This window comes from Stegostoma tigrinum, chromosome 38 (assembly GCF_030684315.1).
Source record: "Stegostoma tigrinum isolate sSteTig4 chromosome 38, sSteTig4.hap1, whole genome shotgun sequence".
NCBI lineage: Eukaryota > Metazoa > Chordata > Chondrichthyes > Orectolobiformes > Stegostomatidae > Stegostoma > Stegostoma tigrinum.
This window is the reverse complement of record NC_081391.1, coordinates 12,124,554-12,136,636: the sequence shown is the minus strand read 5'-3', so window position 1 is coordinate 12,136,636 and position 12,083 is coordinate 12,124,554. Positions and strand designations below refer to the sequence as shown.

Here is a 12,083-nt window from a genome sequence, read left to right as displayed (position 1 = left end):
TTATGCACAGTTTGGGGCCTTACATCTCAGGAAAGATGTACTGACCCGAAGTAGGTTCAGAGAAGGTTCACAAGATGGTCCCATGAATGAAAAGCTTAACATCTGTGGAATGTTTGAGGATTCTGGATCTATACTTGATGGAGTTTTAAAGGATATGGGGGGATCTAATTGAAACTTACAGAATACTAAATGGCCTGGACAGAGTGGATGTTGGGAAGATGTTTCTATTGGTAGGAGAGACGAGGACCTGAGGGCATAGCCATGGAGTACAGGGAAGAGCTTTTAGATTAGCGATAAGGAGAAACTCTTTTGGCCAGAGAGTGGTGAAGCTATGGAATTCGCTGCCACAGAAGACTGTGGAGGCCAGGTCATTGAGTATACTTAAGATGGAGATAGATAGGCTCTTGATTGTATGGGGATCAAGGGTTATGGGGAGAAAGTGGGAGAATGGGGCTGAGAAACTTATCAGATTGAATGAGAGCAGACTCAATGGGCTGAATGGCCTAATTTCTGCTCCTATGTCTTATAGTCTTATGGACATTACACCCCATATCATAATGATTGGAAGTCTCCTACCCAATTTCTCCATTTGACTGTGCTGCCCAGCACAGATAGGCTTTTATGTTGAAGCTCATGTCCATCTGGAACTGGAATCAAAGCTGGTCGCTAAGGACTCTCCATTTAATCTGCCTGACCTGCTTCTGAACCTGGGCCCCAGAGATGAAAGAAGGAAGCTGTTTCCCAGCATGAAACTGGAGCCATCGGTAACCCAGTCTGGCCTGGATTTGAACCAGTCCAAAAGAATCCACAGAAGCTGTGAAACTGGAGAAGGCTCTGACCCCTTCGCCATCTAACGCGTTGCATCCAGGAGCCACAGAGTTCAAAGCCTCACCAGGGGAGGACACAGCCTTCAATCACACTTCTGGCCCTTGCCAGTCGAGTGACCTCGGGTCTCTCGGAGCAAGTTGGCACTTTGCTTATACCTTTTGGGATGTGGGCATCACTGGTAAGTCCAGCACTTGCTGCCCATTCCCTAACTGCCCTTCAACAGAAGACCATCTCGGAGGGCATTTAACAGTGAACCACAAATTTGCGGGTTTGAATTCTTTTGCCCATCCCTAATTACCCTCCAACCAGGTGACTTGCTAGAGCCATCCCAGAGGGCAGTTAAGAGCCAACTTCATTACCACAGGTCTGGATTTATTGCCCATTCCTAATTACCCTTCAACCAGGTGACTCAGTATGGCCATTCCGGGAGACAGTTAAAAGTTAGCCATATTGCTGTGGGTCTGGAATCACATATAGGCCAGACCAGGGAAGGATGGCAGATTTCCTTCCCAAAAGAATGGGTTTAATGACCCGCTCTTATGTTAATTTCTGACTGTTTGCCCAGACCCCATCACCAACACTCGCTTTCAACTTCAGATTTTATGATTTAAATCTGAATCCAACAGCTGCATTGTAGGATTCAAACTCATGGTGCCCCCTGCAGACATCAGGCTGGGGTGCTAGTTCATTGACATTACCATTCTACCACCATAACAGCCAAGATCATGCACACGGTATGAGTTTTCACCTGGTGGAGGGCAGGGGGTTGAGGATTAGAGAGAAATAGTTTATTGTCACGACAGAACTCAAGGGCTCCATCAGAGTGATGTGACGGGTCAGTATAAAGATAGATGGGGATAGAATGGTGGATACGCCAACAGAGTTCGAGGAAGACTTTGGTTTAATTTGATTTATTGTAGTCACGTGTATCTACCTACAGTGAAAAGCTTTGTTTGTCAGCAGTACAGGCTCATGGTAGCAAACAAGGACATACAGATCACAGGGCGCTTAGGCAGAGCAAGGCATACACAGCACAGGAGAGGTGCAAAGCAAGAACAATATTGACAAGAGTTGCATTAGTTGAAGTTAGAACATCCATTCATCAGTCTAATAACGGCAGGGAAGAAGCTGTTCTGGAAGCTGTTGTTGCATGTGTTCAAGCTTCTGTAGTTTCTGCCTGATGGAGGCGGTTGTAGGAGAGCATTACCGCAGTGGGAGGGCTCTTGATGGCGTTGGCAGCCTTTTCACAGCAGCAGAGCAGTGCTGTACCAGGCCATGTTGCTCCTGGACAGTGCGCTTTCTACTGCAGCTGTAGAAAATGGTGAGGGTCCTTATGGACATGCCAAATTTCCTGAGCCACCTAAGGAAGAAGGAGCCTTCTTGACTGTCCCATTGATGCACGAAGTCTAGAACACGTAGTTGGTTATTGTGACTTTGAGGAACTTTCCCCTCTCAAGTTCAGCCCTATTGATGTTGTTTGGGGTATGTTCCCCTCTTTGATCAGTTCTTTAGTTTTGCTGACATTGAGAGAGAGGTTGTTATCATTGCACAATGGCACCATTCCCTCTCTCGCCTTTCTGTATTCTGACCCATCAGTGTTTGATATCCACCCTATCATAGTGGTGTCACCAGCAAATTTATAGATGGTATCAGTTTAGAATTTGGCTTCACAGTCGTGGGTGTACAGGGAGTACAGTAGGGAGCCGAGAGCTCATTCTCGGGGCGGGGGGGGGAGGGCGCTCCAGTGTTGAGGGTTATCGCGGAGGAGGGCCAGTCGTCTACCTTCAGTGATTGTGGTCTATGGGCCAACGGGACCTCTGAGGAAGAAGAGGTTTCTCTGGAGAATGACCCCATTAGGGCAGTATAGTGGCTCAGTGGTTGGCAGAGCTGCCTCACAACACCAGGGGCCTGGGTTCAATTCTACCCTCACGGTGACTGTCTGTGTGGAGTTTGCAGATTCTCCCCTACGTCTGTCTGGGTTTCCTCCCATGGGCCAAACATGTGCAGTTCAGGTGTGTTGGCTGTGCTAAATTGCTTATTGTGTGCAGGGTAGGTGGGTTAGGTATGGGAAATGCAGGATTATAGTGGTGGGCCTGGGTGGGATGCCCTTTGCAGGGTCAGTGTGGACTCGATGGGGCAAATGGCCTGATTCCACATTGTAGGGATTCTATGATTGTTCAGAATTGTAAACTCCTGATCTTCCAACCAGAAGAGTGGAAACGATAGCGTAAGGGTTAAAAGAAAGGAAAATAATGGGATGAAAGTCTGGAGCCCTTGAAAATGACGCTGTCCCCTAAATCTGACCCTGAGTGAGGAGGAGCTGTCACAGTGTGTGAACACAACACCTCACATTCTGTAGCCTAGACATTCTCTGTTGACTACAAAATGGAAGAAACTTACAATTATGCAGCACCATTTACAGTCAACTCGAACTGCTTTACAGAGCCAGTGAGGTGTTGTCACTGTTGTTGCAATGTGGGTAACATTACAATCAATTATCCTCACCAGACTCCCAAAAAACAGGCCATCAGATTTTGTGGCCTTGTTTCAGGAATCCACACTGGGCGGGACAGCTCGGAATAACTGTGCTATTTCCCCTTGGAAAGGATTAGGAAGAGGGAGGCGAAAACCTTGAGCTATTGGCACTGGACTAGTCATCAAGAGTCACATGTAATGTCCTTGGGGATCTGAGCTGCAACCAGGGAAAATGTTGGCATTGAAACCCAATAAAAAGTCTAGAATATGGTGGCTCTGTAATGGTGTTATAGTGGACAGTGAAGAGATCTTGATCAATTGGGTCAATGGGCTGAGGAGTGGCAGATAGAGTTTAATTTGGATAAATTTGAGGTATTGCATTTTGGTAATATGACCAGGGACATTATACAATTAATAGTAGGACCCTGGGTTATGTTGTAGAACCGAGAAACCTAGGAGTTCTTTGAAATTTGCATTATATATAGATACAATAGTTAGGAAGGCATCAAATACACTTGCCTTCAATGCTCACACCTTTGAGTACAGGAGCTGGGATGTCATGTTGAGGCTGTACAGGGCATTACTGCAGCCTCTTCTGAAATACTGTGTGCGGTTCTGGTTGCCCTGCTAAAGGAAGGAATATTATTAAACTGGAAAGAGTTCAGAAAAGCTTTACCAGGATGTTGCTGGGGATAGAGGGCTTGAAAAGACTGGGACTTTATTCACTGGAGCATAGGAGGTTGAGGAGTGACCTTATTGAAGTTTATAAATTCATGAGGGGTATAGATAAGAATACATTATGAGATAATAACAAGGGTCTTTTCCCTCGTGTGGGGGATTTCAAGACTGGGGGAATATTTTTAAGGTGCGAGGAGAAAGATTTTAAAAAGACACGGAGAAATTTTTTCTTTAAACAAAGAGTGGTTCCTGTATAGAATGTACTTCCAGAGGAAGCGATGAATGGAGGTACAGTTACAGAGTTTAAAAGGCATTTGGATAAGTACATGAATAAGAAATGTTTGGAGCAATATGAGTCAAACGCAGGCTGGTGGGACTAGTTTAGTTTGGGGTCATGGTAGGCGTGGACTCATTGGACTGAAGGGTCTATTTCCACAGTGTATGACTCTATGACTCTGTTGACCCCATCAGGTTCACTAGCGCCCCGGATAATAAAATGTGAGGCTGGATGAACACAGCAGGCCAAGCAGCATCTCAGGAGCACAAAAGCTGACGTTTCGGGCCTAGACCCTTCATCAGAGAGGGGGATGGGGAGAGGGAACTGGAATAAATAGGGAGAGAGGGGGAGGCGGACCAAAGATGGAGAGAAAAGAAGATAGGTGGAGAGGAGAGTATAGGTGGGGAGGTAGGGAGGGGATAGGTCAGTCCAGGGAAGACGGACAGGTCAAGGAGGTGGGATGAGGTTAGTAGGTAGATGGGGGTGCGGCTTGGGGTGGGAGGAAGGGATGGGCGAGAGGAAGAACAGGTTAGGGAGGCAGAGACAGGTTGGACTGGTTTTGGGATGCAGTGGGTGGGGGGGGAAGAGCTGGGCTGGTTGTGTGGTGCAGTGGGGGGAGGGGACGAACTGGGCTGGTTTAGGGATGCAGTTGGGGAAGGGGAGATTTTGAAACTGGTGAAGTCCACATTGATACCATTAGGCTGCAGGGTTCCCAGGCGGAATATGAGTTGCTGTTCCTGCAATCTTCGGGTGGCATCATTGTGGCACTGCAGGAGGCCCATGATGGACATGTCATCTAAAGAATGGGAGGGGGAGTGGAAATGGTTTGCGACTGGGAGGTGCAGTTGTTTGTTGCGAACTGAGCGGAGGTGTTCTGCAAAGCGGTCTCCAAGCCTCCGCTTGGTTTCCCCAATGTAGAGGAAGCCACACCGGGTACAGTGGATGCAGTATACCACATTGGCAGATGTGCAGGTGAACCTCTGCTTAATGTGGAATGTTATCTTGGGACCTGGGATAGGGGTGAGGGAGGAGGTGTGGGGGCAAGTGTAGCATTTCCTGTGGTTGCAGGGGAAGGTGCCGGGTGTGGTGGGGTTGGAGGGCAGTGTGGAGCGAACAAGGAAGTCACGGAGAGAGTGGTCACTCCGGAAAGCAGACAAGGATGGGGATGGAAAAATGTCTTGGGTGGTGGGGTCGGATTGTAAATGGCGGAAGTATCGGAGGATGATACGTTGTATCTGGAGGTTGGTAGGGTGGTGTGTGAGAACAAGGGGGATCCTCTTTGGGCGGTTGTGGCGGGGGCGGGGTGTGAGGGATGTGTTGCGGGAAATACGGGAGACTCGGTCAAGGGCGTTCTCGATCACTGTGGGGGGAAAGTTGCGGTCCTTGAAGAACTTGGACATCTGGGATGTGCGGGAGTAGAATGTCTTATCGTGGGAGCAGATGCGGCGGAGGCGGAGGAATTGGGAATAGGGGATGGAATTTTTGCAGGAGGGTGGGTGGGAGGAGGTGTATTCTAGGTAGCTGTGGGAGTTGGTAGGCTTGAAATAGACATCAGTTACAAGCTGGTTGCCTGAGATGGAGACTGAGAGGTCCAGGAAGGTGAGGGATGTGCTGGAGATTGCCCAGGTGAACTGAAGGTTGGGGTGGAAGGTGTTGGTGAAGTGAATGAACTGTTCAAGCTCCTCTGGGGAGCAAGAGGTGGCGCCGATGCAGTCATCAATGTACCGTAGGAAGAGGTGGGGTTTGGGGCCTGTGTAGGTGCGGAAGAGGGACTGTTCCACGTAACCTACAAAGAGGCAGGCTTAGCTGGGGCCCATTCGGGTGCCCATGGCCCCCAACACCTCATCTTCACCATGGACGTCCAGTCCCTACACACCTGCATTCCGCATGCAGATGGCCTCAAGGCCCTCCGCTTCTTCCTGTCCCGCAGGCCCGACCAGTCCCCCTCCACCGACACCCTCATCCGCCTAGCTGAACTTGTCCATCACCTTCACTAGCGCCCCTTTTGGAGACGCTAACTGCTGTCCTTACCTGGTCTGGCCCACTTGGGCCTCCAGGGTGACCCTTAGCTGCTCTCTGGGTAGTTAGAGTTGAGCAATCAGCGCTGGGATTTAAAAGAAAAATCACTTTTGAAGCATCAAGCAGACAGGAAAGGCCTACGGGTTAAGGTCTGCACCTACAATGGCGCAGCACTCCCTCAGAAACATTCAGGCAAACCTTGTTCTGGAATCCTAACATGGGATTTGAACTCAGAACCCTACGACACCAAGGTAAGGTAGGCACAAGCTGAACGACAGGAAGCTCACTGCTGTTCTACACACTACAATCAGTTTCCCTTTTGGACATGTGACCACAGCTTCTCTGGGGATGTGCCAACCTTTGTGGAGTTAGACAGGAGTAGGCTGGCACTCCCACAGACTTGGGCAACAGGATGGGGTTCTCACAACAGGATTGAGAGGGGACGTCCTCTCCTTGGTTACCTCCACCCATTGAAAAACAGAGAAACATTTGGAAACTTCACCAATGTTTATTCATGTAGACACAAGGGAGATATACTCTTCCCTGAGGAAAACTGCATCTCCCGCAGCTGTTACATCATGTTACTTTTTATACCACTTTTTACGAGTGTTACATTTTCTGAACGCACCAATCGTCTATAATAGATGTGATTCTATTTAATTGTAGAACACTTATAATGAAAAAAAATGCCATTTGGCCCATAGACTCTGCACTAAACGCTCCAAAGAACATGGCACCCAGACCCAAACCCCAGATCTAACTCGCTTGACCTCGGCACTATGGGGCAAATTTAGCACAATGGCCTATCCACCCTAGCCTACGCATCTTTGGACTGTGGGAGGAAACTGGAGCAACGCTGCACAGACACATGGAGATCATGCAAACTCCACACACGCAGTTGGCTTAGGGAGGAATCGAACCCAGGTCCCAGGTGCTGTGAGACACCGTGCCACACAATCATTCTCAGCTATAATATCTTCAAAGTAAATTAACAACAAGAATGAGGAAGTAAATAGATGGCAAACTGTCAACCTGTCTTTAATCTTGTTTCGATGGGACACCTAACCCTTACTCACTGGAACATCTTATCTAGTTGTTGCTCCAATACACTAAGGGGACACATCTCAGCTTCATCTCAAGAGAAAGCAGCTATTTACTCTGGATATCATTCAGATGAGAGCGCTATCCTTTCCTCTGTCCTGCAGAAACTTTTCACACCTCTGGGACTCCTTTGTTCTGCCAGCATATCTGACCCGAGCAACCTTAATACACTGGATTAATTTGCCTAATTTTCCTAAAGTCCACGGCTTGCTCCAAATACTAACATACTGAAGATTTATTAAACCTTTATTGTAGCTGATTATTCCCCCTCCTGGCCCATCATGTCTGCACTGGCCCACCAAATGAGTGAAAGGCAGCGGTATGTCAATATTGGCAAGTGGTTTCTAAGTCATAGACCTTCCCAGATGTTTGTAGGATACCCAGTGTCCCGATAATTTCTGGGGCTTTCCCAGAAATCTGCCAAAGCAGAGTGAGTGTTCCCAAAGCAGGAGGCAAATAGCACACCATGAGAAATGGCCTCCATTATGCATTTGTGCACATGCACTCCATGGGATTATCATCCTTCTAACCACCCTTTAACTGTATTTCTTTATTTTTCTATTTCGGTGCTAAGCAGAGTGTACTGCTGAACTTTTCAACCTTTCTTTTACAACCTTTAGATCGTAGAATCCCTACCATGTGGAAACAGGCCCTTTGGCCCAACAAGTCCACACCGAGCCACAGAGCATCCAGCCAGATCCATCCCCCACCTAATCTATCCATCCCTGAGCACTATGGGTAATTTAGCATGGCCAATCCACCTTAGCCTGCACAAATTTGGACTGTGTCTGTTTCTATAACTAAGATTATGTACTTTCTTTGTACTTAGGTACACTTTTCAGTGTACTCTTGTACTTCATACTTGAGTCCACATGATCATAAAACTTAAATCTAAATCTCTACTTTGCAAAATGGACAAAGATCAACCTGGTACAGTAATTGAGGATGACAAAATTGTAACGCAATTGAAATTTCACATTTAGACATAGAGTTAGTAGTTTTAACCCAAATGCCACTGCAACCCTTTTGGAACGGCATCGATGGGCTCAGAATTTATTGTTTTACATCAACCAAGTTAGACCATCACATCCTGAGGTGGGTCTTGAAGTTGCACCTTCTTTCCTGCAGGTAGGTTCACTGACATACCAGCGCACTGTGTCTGACATCAAACAGCAGTTGGATGGGAGTCCAGATGTTTTGATCAGCCCTCATTGAGCTCCTATAAGCTTTTACCAATGTTCCAACACATCGCTCATCACAAACTCACCAGGAAAAGTATCTGACAGAGAACAGTTCATGCTAACCAGTAATGTTAGCTCTGTTTCTCTCCCCCTATCAGATTGCTGGAGTTGCTGTATCGTTCCTGATTAAAGTGAGGACAAAAAAATTGTGAGAATGGAAGATGTCACACTTAGGAGCAGAAGTAGGTCATTTGGTCCTTCAAGCATGCTTCACTATTCAATGAGTAGAAGAATATCCCAGCCTAGTTTTGGAGCAGTAAGAATTGTAACTGGGCTCTGTGGCACAGCCTGCTCTCAATTGCTCTGAGTCTCTGACCCATTGCATTTTTGAAATCGCCTCCCTACTCTTCACACAGCCCAGAATGAGGCCATTCTGCCCCTCGTGTCTGCACAGGCCGACCAAATGAATCCTGTGATTAATGCCAATCCTCTGCTTTCTCCCTGTGGCCCTGCACATTCATCCTTTTCAGATCACAATCCTATTCTTCTTGGAATGTTTCAATAGAATTTGCTTCCAACTCTCGAGCAATGCATCCCTTTCCTGAAATTCCCCACTATCTGAGAAAGGTTTCTCCCGTATTATTCTTGTTTGTTTTGTCAACTACCTCCAATGAAGTTTTCTTAATGCTCTGGGAGGTATGGTTTTTGTCAACACAACTCAAGTAGACTTCTCCTGTACATCCACTGGGTATGCCCCAGGTAAACTCAGAATTCCCTGCTTCTCAAGAACTCAAGTTTCAAAGTTCACTCCAATCACTGCAGCGATGCAGGGCTTATTTTATGAAGATAGGTTGAACCTATAAGCGTGGGAGTTTGGAAGAATGAGAGTGGTCTTATTGAAATGTATGAGATCCGGAAAGGACTGGATGGGGTGGGCAGAACCCCTGCAGAGTGGAAGCAGGCCAGTCAGCCCACATACACACCAGCGCTCGAAACAGCATCCTACCCAAACCCACATTCTCCCCCCTCTACCCTATAACTCTGCATTCCCTCCGGCTAACCCACCTAGCCTGCACATCCCTGAGCACAATGGGATAATTTAGCATGGCTAATCCACCTAACATGCACAGCTTTGGGCTGTGGGGCAAATCCAGAGCAAGCCCACACAGGCATGGGAAGAATGCCTAAACTCAACACAGTCACCTGATGGTGGAATTGAACCCAGGTCCCTGGTACTGTGAGGTAGCAGAGCTAGCCACTGAGCCACCACACCATCTACAAAGGAGGATGTTTCCCCTTGTAGGGAAGCCTAAAACTGAGGGGTGCAGTTTAAGAGTAAGAGGTCTCCTTTCTAAGACAGAGATGCAAAGACTGTGGAATTCTCTTCCACAGACGATGACAGAAGCCAGATTATTCAAGTGGAATAGTTTCTGATAGTTGAGGGAGTTACAGACTCTGCGGGGGTGCTAACAGGAAAGCAGAGTGAGGCCACAACCAGAGAGTGCCGCTATGATCTTCTGGAAGTAGGTTCACCCCTCGCGTCAAATACTTCGCCTGGCGAGTTTGTGAGGAGAGGCTTGTTAGAATATTGATAAAATCTTCTAGGAGCTCACGAGGGCTGATCACAACTATCTGGACTCCCATTCAACTGCTGGCTGATATCACATAGTGTACTCGTACCTCAGTGAATCTACATTTGGGGCAGAGGGCCCAGGCTCAAGGCCCACCTCGGGATGTGTTGGCCATGGAAGGGGGGGTAATAACATCGCCCAATTAGCTGATTTAAGAAACAAGTTCTGAAGCAGGTTTGAAGGGTCAATTTATTTTTCCTTTATTCATTTACAGCATGAGGGTGTCGCTGGCCCAGGCAGCATTTATTGCCCATCCCTAATTGCCCAGAGGGCAGTTAAGCATCGACCACATGTAGGCCAGACTGGGTAAGGATGGCAGTTTCCCCTAAAGGACATTAGTGAACCAGATGGGATTTTCCTGACAATTGACACACAGTAGTCATTAGACTGTTAATTCCAGAAATTTATTGAATTCACATTCCACCATCTGCCATGGCAGCCTATGAACCCGGGTCCCCAGGCATTATCTGGGTCTCTGGATTAACAGTCCAGCAACAATACCACTAGGCCTTTGCCCCCTGCAATGGCCTACATCCAGTCCCAAGCCGTACATCTTACATTCTTACAATTTTTTTTATCCTCACTTCAATTAGGAATGACTTATCAAATCCAATATCATTACAGATATCCCAAGGTGAAGGAGCTGTGTGTCCCATTGAAATGAGTTCAAGCTCATCATAAACTCTATTCCCCACCTCCGAAAGCCCAGTCCTTGACAATTAACAATGTTTCCGTGCGTTCAATGAATCAAGACTCCCTGAACAAGGCAGTGGACTCATTCACCGTTTATCTATTATAATTAGCATGTTAATCATTGACCCTCCCAAATGCAGGCATCCTGAAGCATTAAAACTTTTCTAAGTGACTTGGCCTTCGAGTGGAAATGAAGATATTTTTATTTGCCTCTGGGATCTAAAGTGCCTAGAAAGGTTTGGAAAAGAACTCAACATCACTGATCATGCTTTCCCCAGCAGCTTAGAGTGCAATTTGCGTTGCTTTTTAAGACATCCACATCATTCATTTTTATCGCAGAAAGGGTCTTGATCGGTCGTTGGTGACAGTAGGCCGCAGCTTGACAGTGGCAAATGGATTAGTTCCCCTGTGAATAAAGACAAGAATAATTAGCACCCACTCCCATTCTCACCTCCGTCTTCCAGATTTCAGAAGAGCACAAGAAGTAGGTGCAAGTGTAGGCCCTGAAGCTTGTTTCATCTTCCAATGAGACTGTGGCTGATCTGAGACGGCTTGCATCCCTCTTTCTTGCCTGGATCCTCTGATAGCCCTTGACTCCTGTAGATCAAAGATCTGCCTAACTCCATTTAAATAAGATACATGTCCCAAACTCCACTGCTCCATGGGGATTAACACTCCAAACATTAAGGACCCCCTGAGAAAAGAAGGTCCTCCTCAAATCTTAAATGGGGCTTAAATGAGAGACGCCTTTATCTTTCTAAGCTATGTCTTCTAGATTTAGGTTTCTCTAAAAAGAGTTTTTTCTTTGACCTTTGATGCATCTATTTTCCTTTCATGGGACATGGGTATCATTTGTTGCCCATCCCTGATTGCCTCCTGAACTGAGTGACCCGCTTGGCTATTTGAGAGGGCAGTTAAGAGTCGACCACACTGCTGTGGGTTTGGACTCACACGATGATGAGATTATTTTCCCCAAAGGATACAACTGAACACACATGGGTTTGTACAACAATCGGTTATTGCCTTACACACACCGTGACTAAAACTAGCTTTTGGTCTGAGATTTATTCATTGAATACAAAAGTTCACGAACTGCCATGGTGGGATTTGAACCCATGCTCTGAAATCATTAGTCTGGGATGTCTGAATTACTCAGCCAGTGACTTGACCAATACACCACCATCTTCTTCATTGCTGAAC

At 46.9% G+C, this 12,083-nt stretch overlaps 1 protein-coding gene across 1 annotated transcript in view; it reads right to left on the bottom strand.

Annotated features, from left to right (window-relative positions):
* Positions 1-6,783: 6,783 nt before the first annotated feature.
* Positions 6,784-12,083, bottom strand: part of LOC125447195 (brain-specific angiogenesis inhibitor 1-associated protein 2-like protein 2) — a 72,526-nt gene continuing 67,226 nt past the window's right edge. Inside the window, exon 14 of the mRNA XM_048521408.2 lies at positions 6,784-11,289. Within this exon, the coding sequence (XP_048377365.1) occupies positions 11,214-11,289 (76 nt within the window). The 3' untranslated portion in view covers positions 6,784-11,213. The remainder of the gene's footprint in view (positions 11,290-12,083) is intronic.